This window comes from Salvelinus alpinus, chromosome 9, assembly GCF_045679555.1.
Source record: "Salvelinus alpinus chromosome 9, SLU_Salpinus.1, whole genome shotgun sequence".
Classification (NCBI taxonomy): Eukaryota; Metazoa; Chordata; class Actinopteri; order Salmoniformes; family Salmonidae; genus Salvelinus; species Salvelinus alpinus.
The window spans coordinates 52,825,941-52,841,080 of NC_092094.1; the positions used below are offsets into that span (position 1 = coordinate 52,825,941).

General features: G+C 43.2%; 1 protein-coding gene across 2 annotated transcripts in view; it reads left to right on the forward strand.

Annotated features, from left to right (window-relative positions):
* mfge8b (milk fat globule EGF and factor V/VIII domain containing b) overlaps positions 1–15,140 on the forward strand; it is a 49,254-nt gene that overhangs the window by 19,046 nt on the left and 15,068 nt on the right. For both annotated transcript variants that reach the window (XM_071326675.1, XM_071326676.1), the window contains exons 2-3: positions 2,996–3,118; positions 3,767–3,898. In XM_071326675.1, coding sequence (XP_071182776.1) covers positions 2,996–3,118; positions 3,767–3,898 — 255 coding nt within the window. The remainder of the gene's footprint in view (positions 1–2,995; positions 3,119–3,766; positions 3,899–15,140) is intronic.

A 15,140-nucleotide genomic window follows, 5' to 3' on the forward strand; every position in this document is an offset into this window, starting at 1 on the left:
CTAATGTGTTATATTCTCCTACATTCCTTTCACATTTCCACAAACTTCAAAGTGTTTCCTTTCTAATGGTACCAATAAAATGCATATCCTTGCTTCAGGGCCTGAGCTACAGGCAGCTATTAGCTTTGGGTATGTCATTTTAGGCGAAAATTGAAAGACTGTTTCTCTTTTGCTTATTTGAGCTGTTCTAGCCATAAAATGGACGTGGGTTTTTACCAATTAGGGCTATCTTCTGTATACCACCCCTACCTTGTCACAACACAACTGATTGGCTCAAACGCATTAAGAAGGGAAGAAATTCCACAAATTAACTTTTAACAAGGCACACCTGTTAACTGAAATGCATTCCAGGTAACTATCTCATGAAGCTGGTTGAAAGAATGCCAAGAGTTTGCGAAGCTGTCATCAAGGAAAAGGATTGCTACTTTGAAGAATCTCAAATTTAAAATATATTTTGATTTGTTTAACACTTTTTTTGGTTACTACATGAGGTAAAGGGAATTTCTAGGGAGTCATTGTGGTTAGACCACCATTTCTAAGCCTTAACCATTTGACAATAATTGTGTCCCTAATTGAATTTCCTCACAAACCCTGTAAGTAGCACATGATCCACAGATCAGCTTGTAAAACCAGGGCCGTTCTCAGTAGGCACCATATAAAAGAAAACTCTGTGAAACGGCAAGGTACTATCAGCACAAATTTTGTGTACCAACACGACCCAGTTAGGTCATTGTTCAGAAGGTCATTCTTTCAACATGGACTAGGCCTACATTTTGCTTAGCTATCAAGGTTTTTCTGAAGGAGCTTTTGTAGGAAGAGGGAGGCTTTTATTCCTTCCTGAAGATAAACAGACAGAAACATTTAGATAAGGTTGTGTGGGTGCTGCCAGCCAAGGCTTTGCCATGTTGCAACTCTCCAGAGACTGAGAGTCAAAACACCATCAAGGCCATGACACCACTGTAACACTGATATCCCTGGGAAATGCATGTTGATGACTTGGCTTTAGGCTACATTTCGAAAAAGGATGTTGGTGCAAATGTATCACGCACTCACATCTGTCCAGTATCTATTTCTATTAGGAGGTTCTTGCCAAATAGAGACAGTACATTGTGAAGAAGAAGATGGATGGCATTTGTAATTCCCCTACCTAAAAATGAAGATCCGACTGAGGAAGACCAAAAGGTCTTGGACGATGACCCTCTTTTTGAATACTTTGAAATGCATCCTTTCCTCACATCTGAATTTGTTAGATTGGGGAAAGCAATTAGGTGGCAGATTTTCTTTATCTTATCGAAATCAAACACTTATGATCTGTGATGACCTCTAGAGAATGAGGAAGGATGTGTGGACTTTAAAGTATTTGAACAGGGCCAATGTCTCTTCACTTAAAGGGGAGCTACTGTACTGAAACCACATTTAGTCTGTTCCCAAAACAGGATATGAAGACATGAGCTCCACGGGCACGTCTTTGAGCCGTGTTCAACTTGGATAAACTTTGCACAGAGGTTCTGGTGTGTTTTGATGCCAGAGAAATATAGAAGGGGGAAAGACTGAGACACAGGAAGTTTGGAGTCTCTCATGAATGTGCCATTTTCACCATGGCCTTGTGGGAGGCCAGGCTCTCTAGGACCGCTGAGAAGAACTATAACCTCAGCAAAATGACAGCCTCCAGGAGTTTACAGTAGTTTTCCAAACACTCTTCTACTACGACTTTCCAACCTATGTTTGAGGTGGGCGTCTGTGAACTAAATATGAGGCAGCAGTCTGGAAGAGTCTGTTTAGGGCACTAACTGTATAATTGTGAACATGAGCTTTTTTTCACTTTATGTTGAACCAATAATTAGCAATTGGATGGCCTATATACAGATTGTCTATGTTTTACCTCAACTTCCTTGAACATTATCCAAATGGTTAGTGTCCATTTAGGAAAGAGCCAAGTCTACAGTGTCTTAAGCAATAGTTCATAGCAATCTAGTGTTCCCCACTTACTGTCAAAGTTCCTTCTGAATTATCACTGTCTATATTGGAGACTGCACTTTTCCCTGTTGTCTAATCTACAATCAACATTTTGTTTTAAACACAGATTTCCCCTCATTGCTTCCTTTTTACCCTAGTACTCTGTATTTCCTCAATGAGAAATATGGTGGAAACTCCCTGTCGCCCATTTCTACTCCAATCCAATGGTTTTACACTTGTGGGAGAGCAGTGTACAAGAACACACTTCAGGAGAAAGTAAAGATTATTGGGATGCAGGGTCTGATTCCCTCCTGTGGGCATCATGTCTAAAGCTTGACATGCTGTGGGCTAACTGACAACAGTGGAGCCAGAGACACTAGTGACTGGAAACATCCAGTGTCTGTGTCTAGTATTGCCGTGTCAGCAGGCTAGGCCAGCGCAGCCAAGCCACTCATGACAGTCAGTGCTGTATCATCCCTTGGCCTAATACGGGTGGCAGGTAGGCTATCCGTTAACAGCGTTGGACCAGTAACCGAAAGGTCGCTGGTTCAAATCCCCAAGCCGATTAGATACATTCTGATGTGCCCTTGAGTAAGGCACTTAACCCTAGTTGCTCCTGTGAGTCGCTCTGGATAAGTGCGAGTATACGGTGTGGTGTCAGTGTGTTATCTCAATCACTCTGTGTCACCACAGACAGGAAATGCCAAACTATCAGACCCTCCCTCTCTCTCTCTCTCTCCCCCCTCAGGGAAAGCCAACTGGCCATATTGCTACGCTAAAACATTTATGAATGTGAAATCGTCACAATGTGTAACAGGCAAATGTATGTATTATATTTGTTTTCCCAATACGTTAGGATCTTTTGACCTAATTAAGGTTAATTTATTAACTTTGTAGGAAGGCTAGAAACATTGTTCACTATGGGAAAACATTGTGTCAATGCCGACCTGTATACATTGTTTAAATAAACAATCGCCTTTCTCCCTTGAGAAAGAGGTCTTTTGACTTCAATAATGCTCACTGTTCCTCTCTCCCCCAGGTGACTACTGTGAGGTAAATGTCTGCAGTAACGGAGGGATCTGTGTGACCGGGGCCGGAGCCCCCTTCATCTGTATCTGCCCCGACGGATACACCGGTGACACCTGCAACGACACAGAGGCTGGTACGGAGAAAGAACAGTATTCATATCTGCATTATAGGTCTTTGAATTGAGTATCAAGGATAGTCATTCATTTGTAAAGTTATATGTAAGCCAGTTATACCAACTCATATTTCCCAAGCAAAAAGTAAATTCACATTCAAGAAAACACTTAAAAAAAATATATACATCTAATGAGATCAAACATGACTGGACAAATACTGATCCCTGAATATAATTATTAAATGTTACCTCTCAGGTATTTCAACTGTCTGTAATTCATACATGTTAATCATTTCTCTATGTAAATTGTAAAGTATTTTTGTCTGTAATGTATTTTTTTCGTTATGTGTCGGATCCCAGGAAGACTTGCTTTCGTTATGAGGTCAGTTAATGGGAATCCTAATAAAATCCCAAGCTGTTATGAATGCTTATAGGAAGTCTTCATTGGGTGTTTTCAGAGGCTTCATCAAGGTGTTATACACCGACAGATTTTACATAGACAGTGTTAGAGGAAGATTTACTACACTGTATTTCCAATCCTAATACGATCATTCCCTCTCCCCCTCCCTTGCAACTCTGCCCTAGGTCATTGCTGTAAAAAGAGAATTTGATCACGGTCAGCCTACCTGGTACAATAAGGGTTAATAATAAGTTATATTTACTTCCCAGGGCCCTGCAACCCCAACCCCTGCAAGAACGATGCCATCTGTGAGGTGACTGGTCAGTCACGCCGAGGGGACGTCTTCAGCGAGTACATCTGCAAGTGCCAAGATGGCTTTGACGGAGTCCACTGCCAGAATAGTAAGAGCCACTCCACAAGTTGCCCAGTTTACATTCACATAGAATCTATTAGACAAGCTGTTTTAGTATGGAAGCATATGGCTGCCAATATTCATTTATGAGAGCCACTCCACATCTACAAGCTGCCCAGTTTACATTCACATAGAATCTATTAGACAAGCTGTTTAGTATGGAAGCGCATAGCTGCCAATATTCATTTGAAAATGCTAACGTAATATGCTTGGATTTATTGACTTTGCATGAAGATGTAAATGTTGTATTGTTATCTAGGCAGAACTGTGGATTCATATCCAATTTGAATCATATCAAACTTGATTTAAAAAGTGGATTCAAACGGATATCTCAACACACTCAAACTGACCCCCACTTTGACCACCTCATTGTGGTGCAATCACAAGAACTGAGCCCCTGTGATGGAAACAATGAGGTACAGAGGTTGGAGGTGTTGTTGTAATCGATTAGACATAGAGAAACAAGGCTGTGTTTAATTCTGATCTTTTTCCACCAATTGGTCTTTGACCAATCAGATCAGCTCTTTTGCCACTAATTTGACAAAAGATCAGAATTGGGCTGCCTGTGTAAATGCAGTATTTGATACAATAAAACCAGTTATTCTGACATGGTACAGAGGCCCAGGAGGCAGTGAGTGAGTTTTTCAACTCACGCAGCTGTTGTCCTTACAGGAGCGTCTCTCCGGATATGGCAAGGTTCAACTCCCAACTGGCAGAATGTGCTTGGCCCCGAGCAGCCTAAAGCGCTGCACATAAGAGACAGATGGTGACCGTGTGCTGCTATCTAACAGAATAAGAAAAATGGAGCAACTGAAAATATGCAAAAATCTAATTTTAGTTTGAAAGGAAGTGACACAATTTCTTGTGTCATGCACAAAGTAGATGTCCTAACCGACTTGCCAAAACGAGTTTTAATGACTCCAACCTAAGTGTATGTAAACTTCTGACTTCAACTGTGTGTGTGTATATATATATATATATATACAGTTGAAGTCAGAAGTTTACATGCACTTAGGTTGGAGTCATTAAAACTCGTTTTGGCAAGTCGGTTAGGACATCTACTTTGTGCATGACACAAGTCATTTTTCCAACAATTGTTTACAGACAGATTATTTCACTTATAATTCACTGTATCACAATTCCAGTTGGTCAGAAGTTTACATACACTAAGTTGACTGTGCCTTTTAAACAGCTTGAAAAATTCCATAAAATGATGTCATGGCTTTAGAAGCTTCTGATAGGCTAATTGACAACATTTGAGTCAATTGGAGGTGTACCTGTGGATGTATTTCAAGGCCTACCTTCAAACTCAGTGCCTCTTTGCTTGACATCATGGGAACATCAAAAGAAATCAGCCAAGACCTCAGAAAAAAAATAGTTGACCTCCACAAGCCTGGTTCATCCTTGGGAGCAATTCCCAAACGCCTGAAGGTACCACGTTCATCTGTACAAACAATAGTACGCAAGTATAAACACCATGGGACCACGCAGCCGTCATACCGCTCAGGAAGGAGACACGTTCTGTATCCTAGAGATGAACGTGCTTTGGTGCGAAAAGTATCAATCCCAGAACAACAGCAAAGGACCTTGTGAAAATGCTGGAGGAAACGGGTACAAAAGTATCTATATCCACAATAAAACGAGTCCTATATCGACATAACCTGAAAGGCCGCTTAGCAAGGAAGAAGCCACTGCTCCAAAACCGCCATTAAAAAAAGCTAGACTACGGTTTACAACTGCAAAGATCATACTTTTTGGAGAAATGTCCTCTGGTCTGATGAAACAAAAATGGAACTGTTTGGCCATAATGACCATTGTTATGTTTGGAGGAAAAAGGGAGAGGCTTGCAAGCCGATGAACACCATACCAACCGTGAAGCACGGGGGTGGCAGCATCATGTTGTGGGGGTGCTTTGCTGCAGGAGGGACTGGTGCACTTCACAATATAGATGGCATCATGAGGAAGGAAAATTATGTGGATATATTGAAGAAACATCTCAAGACATCAGTCAGGAAGTTAAAGCTTGGTCGCAAATGGGTCTTCCAAATGGACAATGACCACAAGCATACTTCCAAAGTTGTGGCAAAATGGCTTAAGGACAACAAAGTCAAGGTATTCGAGTGGCCATCACAAAGCCCTGACCTCAATCCTATAGAAAATTTGTGGGCAGAACTGAAAAAGTGTGTGCGAGCAAGGGGGGCTACAAACCTGACTCAGTTACACCAGCTCTGTCAGGAGGAATGGGCCAAAATTCACCCAACTTATTGTGGGAAGCTTGTGGAAGGCTACCCAAAATGTTTGACCCAAGTTAAACAATTTAAAGGCAATGCTACCAAATACTAATTGAGTGTATGTAAACTTCTGACCCACTGGGAATGTGATGAAGAGATCAAATCTGAAATAAATAATTCTGTCTACTATTATTCTGACATTTCACATTCTTAAAATAAAGTGGTGATCCTAACTGACCTATGACAGGGAATTAGGATAAAATGTCAGGAATTGTGAAACTAAGTTTAAATGTAATTGGCTAAGGTGTATGTAAACTCCCGAATTCAACTGTATATGTGTGTGTGTGTATATATACAGTGGGGAGAACAAGTATTTGATACACTGACAATTTTGCAGGTTTACCTACTTACAAAGCATGTAGAGGTCTGTAATTTTTATCATAGGTACACTTCAACTGTGAGAGACGGAATCTAAAACAAAAATCCAGAAAATCACATTGTATGATTTTTAAGTAATTAATTTGCATTTTATTGCATGACATAAGTATTTGATACATCAGAAAAGCAGAACTGAATATTTGGTACAGAAACCTTAGTTTGCAATTACAGAGATCATACGTTTCCTGTAGTTCTTGACCAGGTTTGCACACACTGCAGCAGGGATTTTGGCCCACTCCTCCATACAGACCTTCTCCAGATCCTTCAGGTTTCGGGGCTGTCGCTGGGCAATACGGACTTTCGGCTCCCTCCAAAGATTTTCTATTGGGTTCAGGTCTGGAGACTGGCTAGGCCACTCCAGGACCTTGAGATGCTTCTTACGGAGCCACTCCTTAGTTGCCCTGGCTGTGTGTTTCGGGTCGTTGTCATGCTGAAAGACCCAGCCACGACCCATCTTCAATGCTCTTACTGAGGGAAGGAGGTTGTTGGTCAAGATCTCGCGATACATGGCCCCATCCATCCTCCCCTCAATACGGTGCAGTCGTCCTGTCCCCTTTGCAGAAAAGCATCCCCAAAGAATGATGTTTCCACCTCCATGCTTCACGGTTGGGATGGTGTTCTTGGGGTTGTACTCATCCTTCTATTCCTCCAAACACGGCGAGTGGAGTTTAGAGCAAAAAGCTCTATTTTTGTCTCATCAGACCACATGACCTTCTCCCATTCCTCCTCTGGATCATCCAGATGGTCATTGGCAAACTTCAGACGGGCCTGGACATGCGCTGGCTTGAGCAGGGGGACCTTGCGTGCGCTGCAGGATTTTAATCCATGACGGCGTAGTGTGTTACTAATGGTTTTCTTTGAGACTGTGGTCCCAGCTCTCTTCAGGTCATTGACCAGGTCCTGCCGTGTAGTTCTGGGCTGATCCCTCACATTCCTCATGATCATTGATGCCCCACGAGGTGAGATCTTGCATGGAGCCCCAGACCGAGGGTGATTGACCGTCATCTTGAACTTCTTCCATTTTCTAATAATTGTGCCAACAGTTGTTGCCTTCTCACCAAGCTGCTTGGCTATTGTCCTGTAGCCCATCCCAGCCTTGTACAGGTCTACAATTTTTCCCTGATGTCCTTACACAGCTCTCTGGTCTTGGCCATTGTGGAGAGGTTGGAGTCTGTTTGATTGAGTGTGTGGACAGGTGTCTTTTATACAGGTAACGAGTTCAAACAGGTGCAGTTAATACAGGTAATGAGTGGAGAACAGGAGGGCTTCTTAAAGAAAAACTAACAGGTCTGTGAGAGCCGGAATTCTTACTGGTTGGTAGGTGATCAAATACTTATGTCATGCAATAAAATGCAAATTAATTACTTAAAAATCATACAATGTGATTTTCTGGATTTTTGTTTTAGATTCCGTCTCTCACAGTTGAAGTGTACCTATGATAAAAATGACAGACCTCTACATGCTTTGTAAGTAGGAAAACCTGCAAAATCGGCAGTGTATCAAATACTTGTTCTCCCCACTGTATATATATATATATATATATATTATGCCATAAATCATTTAACATGACTTTAAAAGTTCACTGCCATGCTTATCTATGTGTGCTTGGCCAAGCACTGACTCCATAGTACATCACCCACTTCCCAGAAAATAAATGCTTAAGCGCCAGCTAGCTTTTACGCTAATTAAATAATGTCGTGGGGAGGACTGTAAAGATTATTCATTTGACAGCAGAAGTACATGAGGTCCCTAAGTGCTGTTCATGTACTTGGCCTATTCTTTCTGTCTCCCAACTTACCTATTCGTTTAGAATTCCTGATGCCTGTTGGAACATTTTTATTGCTCTGTATTTAGTGTGTGTGTGTGTGTGTGTATTGGGGAGAGGGAGGGTGTGTGTGTGTGAGCGAAGCGCATCCTCAGCAAGCTCCTGCAAACTGTGGTCAAAGTGTGTGGTGGGAACAGGGCGAAGTACAGTAGGCTCAGTCAAGGTGACTCTTAGAAAGCAGCCAACGCGGAGGCGTACAGTAGTAGCTGAAGCTAGGTTGGCGTCCTCACCTGCACGCTAAAACACACTGGCACACATACACACTTGGCGAGCTACCATACACACACACACAGATACAATTGGCGAGCTCACACACACACATACTTGGCAAACACACACACACACAAATCGGGCTCTCATGCTCATCCAGCCAACAAAGTGGTCCCGAGCGCAGCACTCCCACTCCCTGTTGCCGGGGTAAAATGGGAAGAGGCGGAAAAGTGAGTTAAGTCTGCCCCGACAATGTCACAGCCTCCACTCACGTCTGACACCAGCACTTCTACCAGCTGTGTGAAATTGGCCTGAAAGCCTCAATGGGAAGGCAGTGTCTAATGCTGAAAGCCATGTCCAATGCTGTTTACTCACTTTAGTGTCAGCTCCTAAATAGGCTCCGACGACTGAAATGGCACTGCTGAAATGGCCTCTGAGAGCTTAAATGTTAAACTGGTGATGACCTCTGTTTTATTCTGTGTTGGTTATTTTGAGGTGTTTGTCAACAGATTAGTGTGTGTGTGTGTGTGTGTCTGTAATTAGGGTTGTGTGTAAGTGCACGTGTGTGTCTGTGTTTGTAAGCGTGTGTGTGGCAGGCAGGCAGATTTCTGGTTTTAAGAGGTGCTTCAACCACACCCAGGATGTGGCTAGTCCAAAGTGGCCAGATTGAGCTCTGCACCCCCTGGGGATTAGTGTGTGTGTGTATATCCATTTCTGTTTACGTGGGTGTGTGCACTTTTGTGTGACTGTTTTTGTGACTCAACTGGTCACGCTCTGCTCTGTTTACAGTAGTTTCTGGTAGCGTTTGAGGAGGGGAGGTCATTTTTACTAAATTGGTGATAGAACACCAGACTGTAATGAGCTCAGGTCCGTTGCGCTAATCAACCCAATTTATGTTTCTGTTGCTATAATCTTGTAGCGTTCTGTCGCACAGTATTGTCTATAGCCAGACCACCTACAATACTACAATCATAGAATTACATATAAAAATAAGCATAGAACCCTTAATTATAGGAAATCTGTGACTACAAAACTCTACTGTCAAATCTCAGCATATTCATTAAGAACCAACACATAATACATGGTCCCACACCAAGGTCTGGCAAAGTCTGGAACCAGGGATATCCTTGGACATTTTAGAGGATCTCTATGGACTGCTGCTAGTCCCCAAAAGGTTTTCAATGAGCAAATTACAATTTTATCATACACTTAATTTAGCAGCTCTGTGGCTAAACCTGGCACCATATTGCCGTTGGGGGCACCCCGAGTTGTACCCTTCCGAAATAAATGAAATTATTTCGTAAATTTTGGGGGTGTCAAATCGCTAATCAATCAATTTTATTTTATATAGCCCTTCGTACATCAGCTAATATCTTGAAGTGCTGTACAGACACCCAGCCTAAAACCCCAAACAGCTAGTAATGCAGGTGTAGAAGCACGGTGGCTAGGAAAAACTCCCTAGAAAGGCCAAAACCTAGGAAGAAACCTAGAGAGGAACCAGGCTATGAGGGGTGGCCAGTCCTCTTCTGGCTGTGCCGGGTGGAGATTATAACAGAACTATGCCAAGATGTTCAAAAATGTTCATAAGTGACAAGCATGGTCAAATAATAATCATGAATAATTTTCAGTTGGCTTTTCATAGCCGATCATCAAGAGTTGAAAAACAACAGGTCTGGGACAGGTGGCGGTTCCATAACCGCAGGCAGAACAGCTGAAACTGGAATAGCAGCAAGGCCAGGCGGACTGGGGACAGCAAGGAGTCACCACGGGCGGCAGTCCCGACGCATGGTCCTAGGGCCCAGGTCCTCCGAGAGAAAGAAAGAGAGAAGGAGAAAATTAGAGAGAGCCAAGATTTTCAAAATGTTCATAAATGACAAGCATGGTCAAATAATAATCAGGAATAAATCTCAGTTGGCTTTTCATAGCCGATCATTAAGAGTTGAAAACAGCAGGTCTGGGACAGGTAGGGGTTCCATAACCGCAGGCAGAACAGTTGAAACTGGAATAGCAGCAAGGCCAGGCGGACTGGGGACAGCAAGGAGTCACCACGGCCGGTAGTCCCGACGTATGGTCCTAGGGCTCAGGTCCTCCGAGAGAAAGAAAGAGAGAAGGAGAAAATTAGAGAGCGCCAAGATTTTCAAAATGTTCATAAATGACAAGCATGGTCAAATAATAATCAGGAATAAATCTCAGTTGGCTTTTCATAGCCGATCATTAAGAGTTGAAAACAGCAGGTCTGGGACAGGTAGGGGTTCCATAACCGCAGGCAGAACAGTTGAAACTGGAATAGCAGCAAGGCCAGGCGGACTGGGGACAGCAAGGTGTCATCATGCCCGGTAGTCCTGGCGTATGGTCCTAGGGCTCAGGTTCTCAGAGAGAAAGAGAGAACGAGAGAATTAGAGAGAGCATACTTAAATTCACACAGGACACTGGATAAGACAGGAGAAGTACTCCAGGTAACCAACTGACCCTAGCCCCCCGACACATAAACTACTGCAGCATAAATACTGGAGGCTGAGACAGGAGCGGTCAGGAGACACTGTGGCCCCATCCGAAGAAACCCCCGGACAGGGCCAAACAGGAAGGATATAACCCCACCCACTTTGCCAAAGCACAGCCCCCGCACCACTAGAGGGAAATCCTCAACCACCAACTTACAATCCTGAGACAAGGCCGAGTATAACCCACAAAGGTCTCCACCACAGCACAAACCAAGGGGGGGCGCCAACCCAGACAGGAAGATCACGTCAGTAACTCAACCCACTCAAGTGACGCACCCCTCCTAGGGACGGCATGAAAGAGCACCAGCAAGCCAGTGACTCAGCCCCTGTAACAGGGTTAGAGGCAGAGAATCCCAGTGGAGAGAGGGGAACCGGCCTGGCAGAGACAGCAAGGGCGGTTCGTTGCTCCAGAGCCTTTCCGTTCACCTTCACACTCCTGGGCCAGACTACACTCAATCATATGACCTACTGAAGAGATAAGTCTTCAGTAAAGACTTAAAGGTTGAGACCGAGTCTGCGTCTCTCACATGGGTAGGCAGACTGTTCCATAAAAATGGAGATCTATAGGATTGGCAGCCAATCCCTTATGGGATTAATTTACACATGAACAAATATTACATGATACAACATTACAAGGATTCAGTTATAATTCTTCCGGTGTTTGTCGCTGTGTCCCATGCCAGGGACTTTTCTGACCTGGATTCCTTAAAGGGGAAATCTGGGATTGGAAATATAACAAAACTACCACCCTGTCATTTGTTTCGGTAAACAGCTGAGGGGTGGGGCTGGAGAAATGTGACCACTCTCACATTTGAACTCAGCTCATGAGGCATTTTCTAAGTTACATTCTTCAAGAATCAATGGCTTTATCATGAATTTAAAAGTTTAAAAAATCAAAGATTGCCCCTTTTTAAAGAGGTATGGAGGCACTGCTAGTTTAACCATCAGTGGGCACGAGGCAATGGATCACATCCACGTCAATGGATCAGAAGGCAAACATACTGTATGAGGAAGCCGTACGGTACACTCAGGGGTGTCATGCATCCCAACATCAGAGGGGGCATAAAGTACGTAAGGATGACTGGGGAGTGGCCCAGAATGGGGCTAGGCCCCTGTTGGAAAGTTGGCGAATTGGCATTTTTCAAACACCTGAAACAGGTTTTTCCTGCAATCTATAGCCATAATTATTATATTTAATTATATATAAATGTTTTTCTGCTATATCCTCCTGACTGGTGGCTATTTTGTTAAAGAAACCAAATCTTCTCTACCTAAATCTGGGTAAAAGATTGAAAGGAATGTGAGTCTTATTCAGTACATTTAGTAATTGCTTGCTTTTCTTAGTCTACCAACCTTGCCAGCAGGCATGCCAGCTAAGATAGTTAGACAAGCTAGCTACTCTAACTTGACTGATAGCCTGATAGGCTTCTTGGTAGCTATTTATGAGATTGGGAACCTAGTGTGTTTGGGCTAGTTAAAGCCAACTTCATAAAATTGCTAGGTGGCTAGTATTATTACAGCAAAAAATGAAACCAAAAAATATGATGCTTATTATTTTTAACAGGACAAATCTGAGGGGGCACGTGCCCCCTATGGGCATGACGCCTCTGTGTACACCTCATGCCGCTAGCGCTGCCTACTAGCTCAGATGCTCAGGCTGTGTTGTGTACTCTGTCACATGCAACGCTGCCAGATGACATTGCTCTGCATTGATCTATCTGGGTCACGTTACAAACAATGACAATTAGATCTGTATTGGTTTTTGCTTCGTGCACAAACAAAGCCTGAGTATTGATGATCCTGTGTGCGCTCGTCCACTCGATAGCCTCAATCTTTTCATATGTCTATACTGGGGCCAAACATCTATCTATACAATTGGCACACTGTTAGCTGAAATCCATACCAGGACATATGAGAGAGTTACAGTATGGGGTTTTATTGATAAAATAAGTTCTTGCCATATATTTTTGCTGTGTATCATTTTGAACTACATTTATGACTGAGACAAAAACAACTCTCTCCGTGTCCTGCTGTGACCCGTTGGCCCTTGGCCTCCTGTGACCCGTTGGCCCTTGGCCTCCTGTGACCTGTTGGTCCTTGGCCTCCAACCTCCTTCACACACCACGTCATTCTGGAGCACCAGATGTCCCAGGATGGTTAGTGTCCCAGGGCTATTGTCCTCCCTCCTTCCTCCTCCTCAGGCCACCTTTTCTACCTCACTCCCCCTCTCTCTAAGTATGGCAGATTACAGCGTCTGTATGGCTTTTGAGGTAACCAGCCGCAAGGTCTACGGTAGTGGTATTCAAACTTTTTCAGTGGGGAACCCATTATTATTACCTTTTTATTTATTTCTGGGCACCCCATTTCTTTGCCAAGAATTTCTCGCGGCCTCACCCCAAATCGAATGACACAACCTTAAAATTGTTACGTTTCGATTTTTACATCAACCAATAACTTTCAATTCCAATAAATGCATTTACTTCATAAAATTGTATTTTTCAAATTATCTTTCGTAATATTGAGTTGACCCCCTTTTGCCCTCAACAGCCACAATTTATCGAGCATGGACTCTAGAAGGTGTTGAAAGCATTCCACAGGGATGCTGACCCATGTTGACTTCAATGCTTCCCAAAGATGGCAAGTTGGCTGGATCTCCTTTGGGTGGTGGGCCATTCTTGATACACATGGAAAACTGTTGAGCGTGAAAAACCCAGCAGCATTGCAGTTCTTGACACACTCAAACCGGTTCGCCTGGCACCTACTACCATACCCCGTTAAATATTTTGTCTTGCACATTCACGCTCTGAATGGCACACATACACAATCCATGTCTCAATTGTCTCCAGGCTTAAAAATCCTTCTTTAACCTGTCTCTTCCCCTTTATCGACACTGATTGAAGTGGCTTTAACAAGTGACATCAATAACGGATCATAGCTTTCGCCTGGTCAGTCTGTAATGGAAAGAGCAGGTATTCCTAATGTTTTGTACACTCAGCGTATGTTGTCCAATACAATAATCTTTTTTTTAACCCCACTGCAGTTCCTCGTCGCAACCCCGACTTTGAATACCACTGGTCTACGATGTGCCAATTCCTCTTGATGCAGAGAGGCCATAGCTGACGCAAATAGAGAGCGTCTGTCACCTAGGGTGTCACGCAGAAAGAAAAATAGGGTGTCTGTCAATTTCTGTAGGTTTGTGTATGCATGCGTGTTAATTTTTTTAACATATATATATAGTGGGGCAAAACAGTATTTAGTCAGCCACCAATTGTGCAAGTTCTCCCACTTAAAAAGATGAGAGAGGCCTGTAATTTTCATCATAGGTACACTTCAACTATGACAGACAAAATGAGAAGAAAAAAAATCCAGAAAATCACATTGTAGGATTTTTAATGAATTTATTTGCAAATTATGGTGGAAAATAAGTATTTGGTCACCTACAAACAAGCAGGATTTCTGGCTCTCACAGACCTGTAACTTCTTCTTTAAGAGGCTCCTCTGTCCTCCACTCGTTACCTGTATTAATGGCACCTGTTTGAACTTGTTATCAGTATAAAAGACACCTGTCCACAACCTCAAACAGTCACACTCCAAACTCCACTATGGCCAAGACCAAAGAGCTGTCAAAGGACACCAGAAACAAAATTGTAGACCTGCACCAGGCTGGGAAGACTGACATCATGCTTTGGGGCTGTTTTTCTGCAAAGGGACCAGAACGACTGATCCGTGTAAAGGAAAGAATAAATGGGGCCATGTATTGTGAGATTTTGAGTGAAAACCTCCTTCCATCAGCAAGGGCATTGAAGATGAAACGTGGCTGGGTCTTTCAGCATGACAATGATCCCAAACACACCGCAAGGGCAACGAAGGAGTGGCTTCGTAAGAAGCATTTCAAGGTCCTGGAGTGGCCTAGCCAGTCTCCAGATCTCAACCCCATAGAAAATCATTGAAGGGAGTTGAAAGTCCGTGTTGCCCACAAAACATCACTACTCTAGAGGAGATCTGCATGGAGGAATGGGCCAAAAT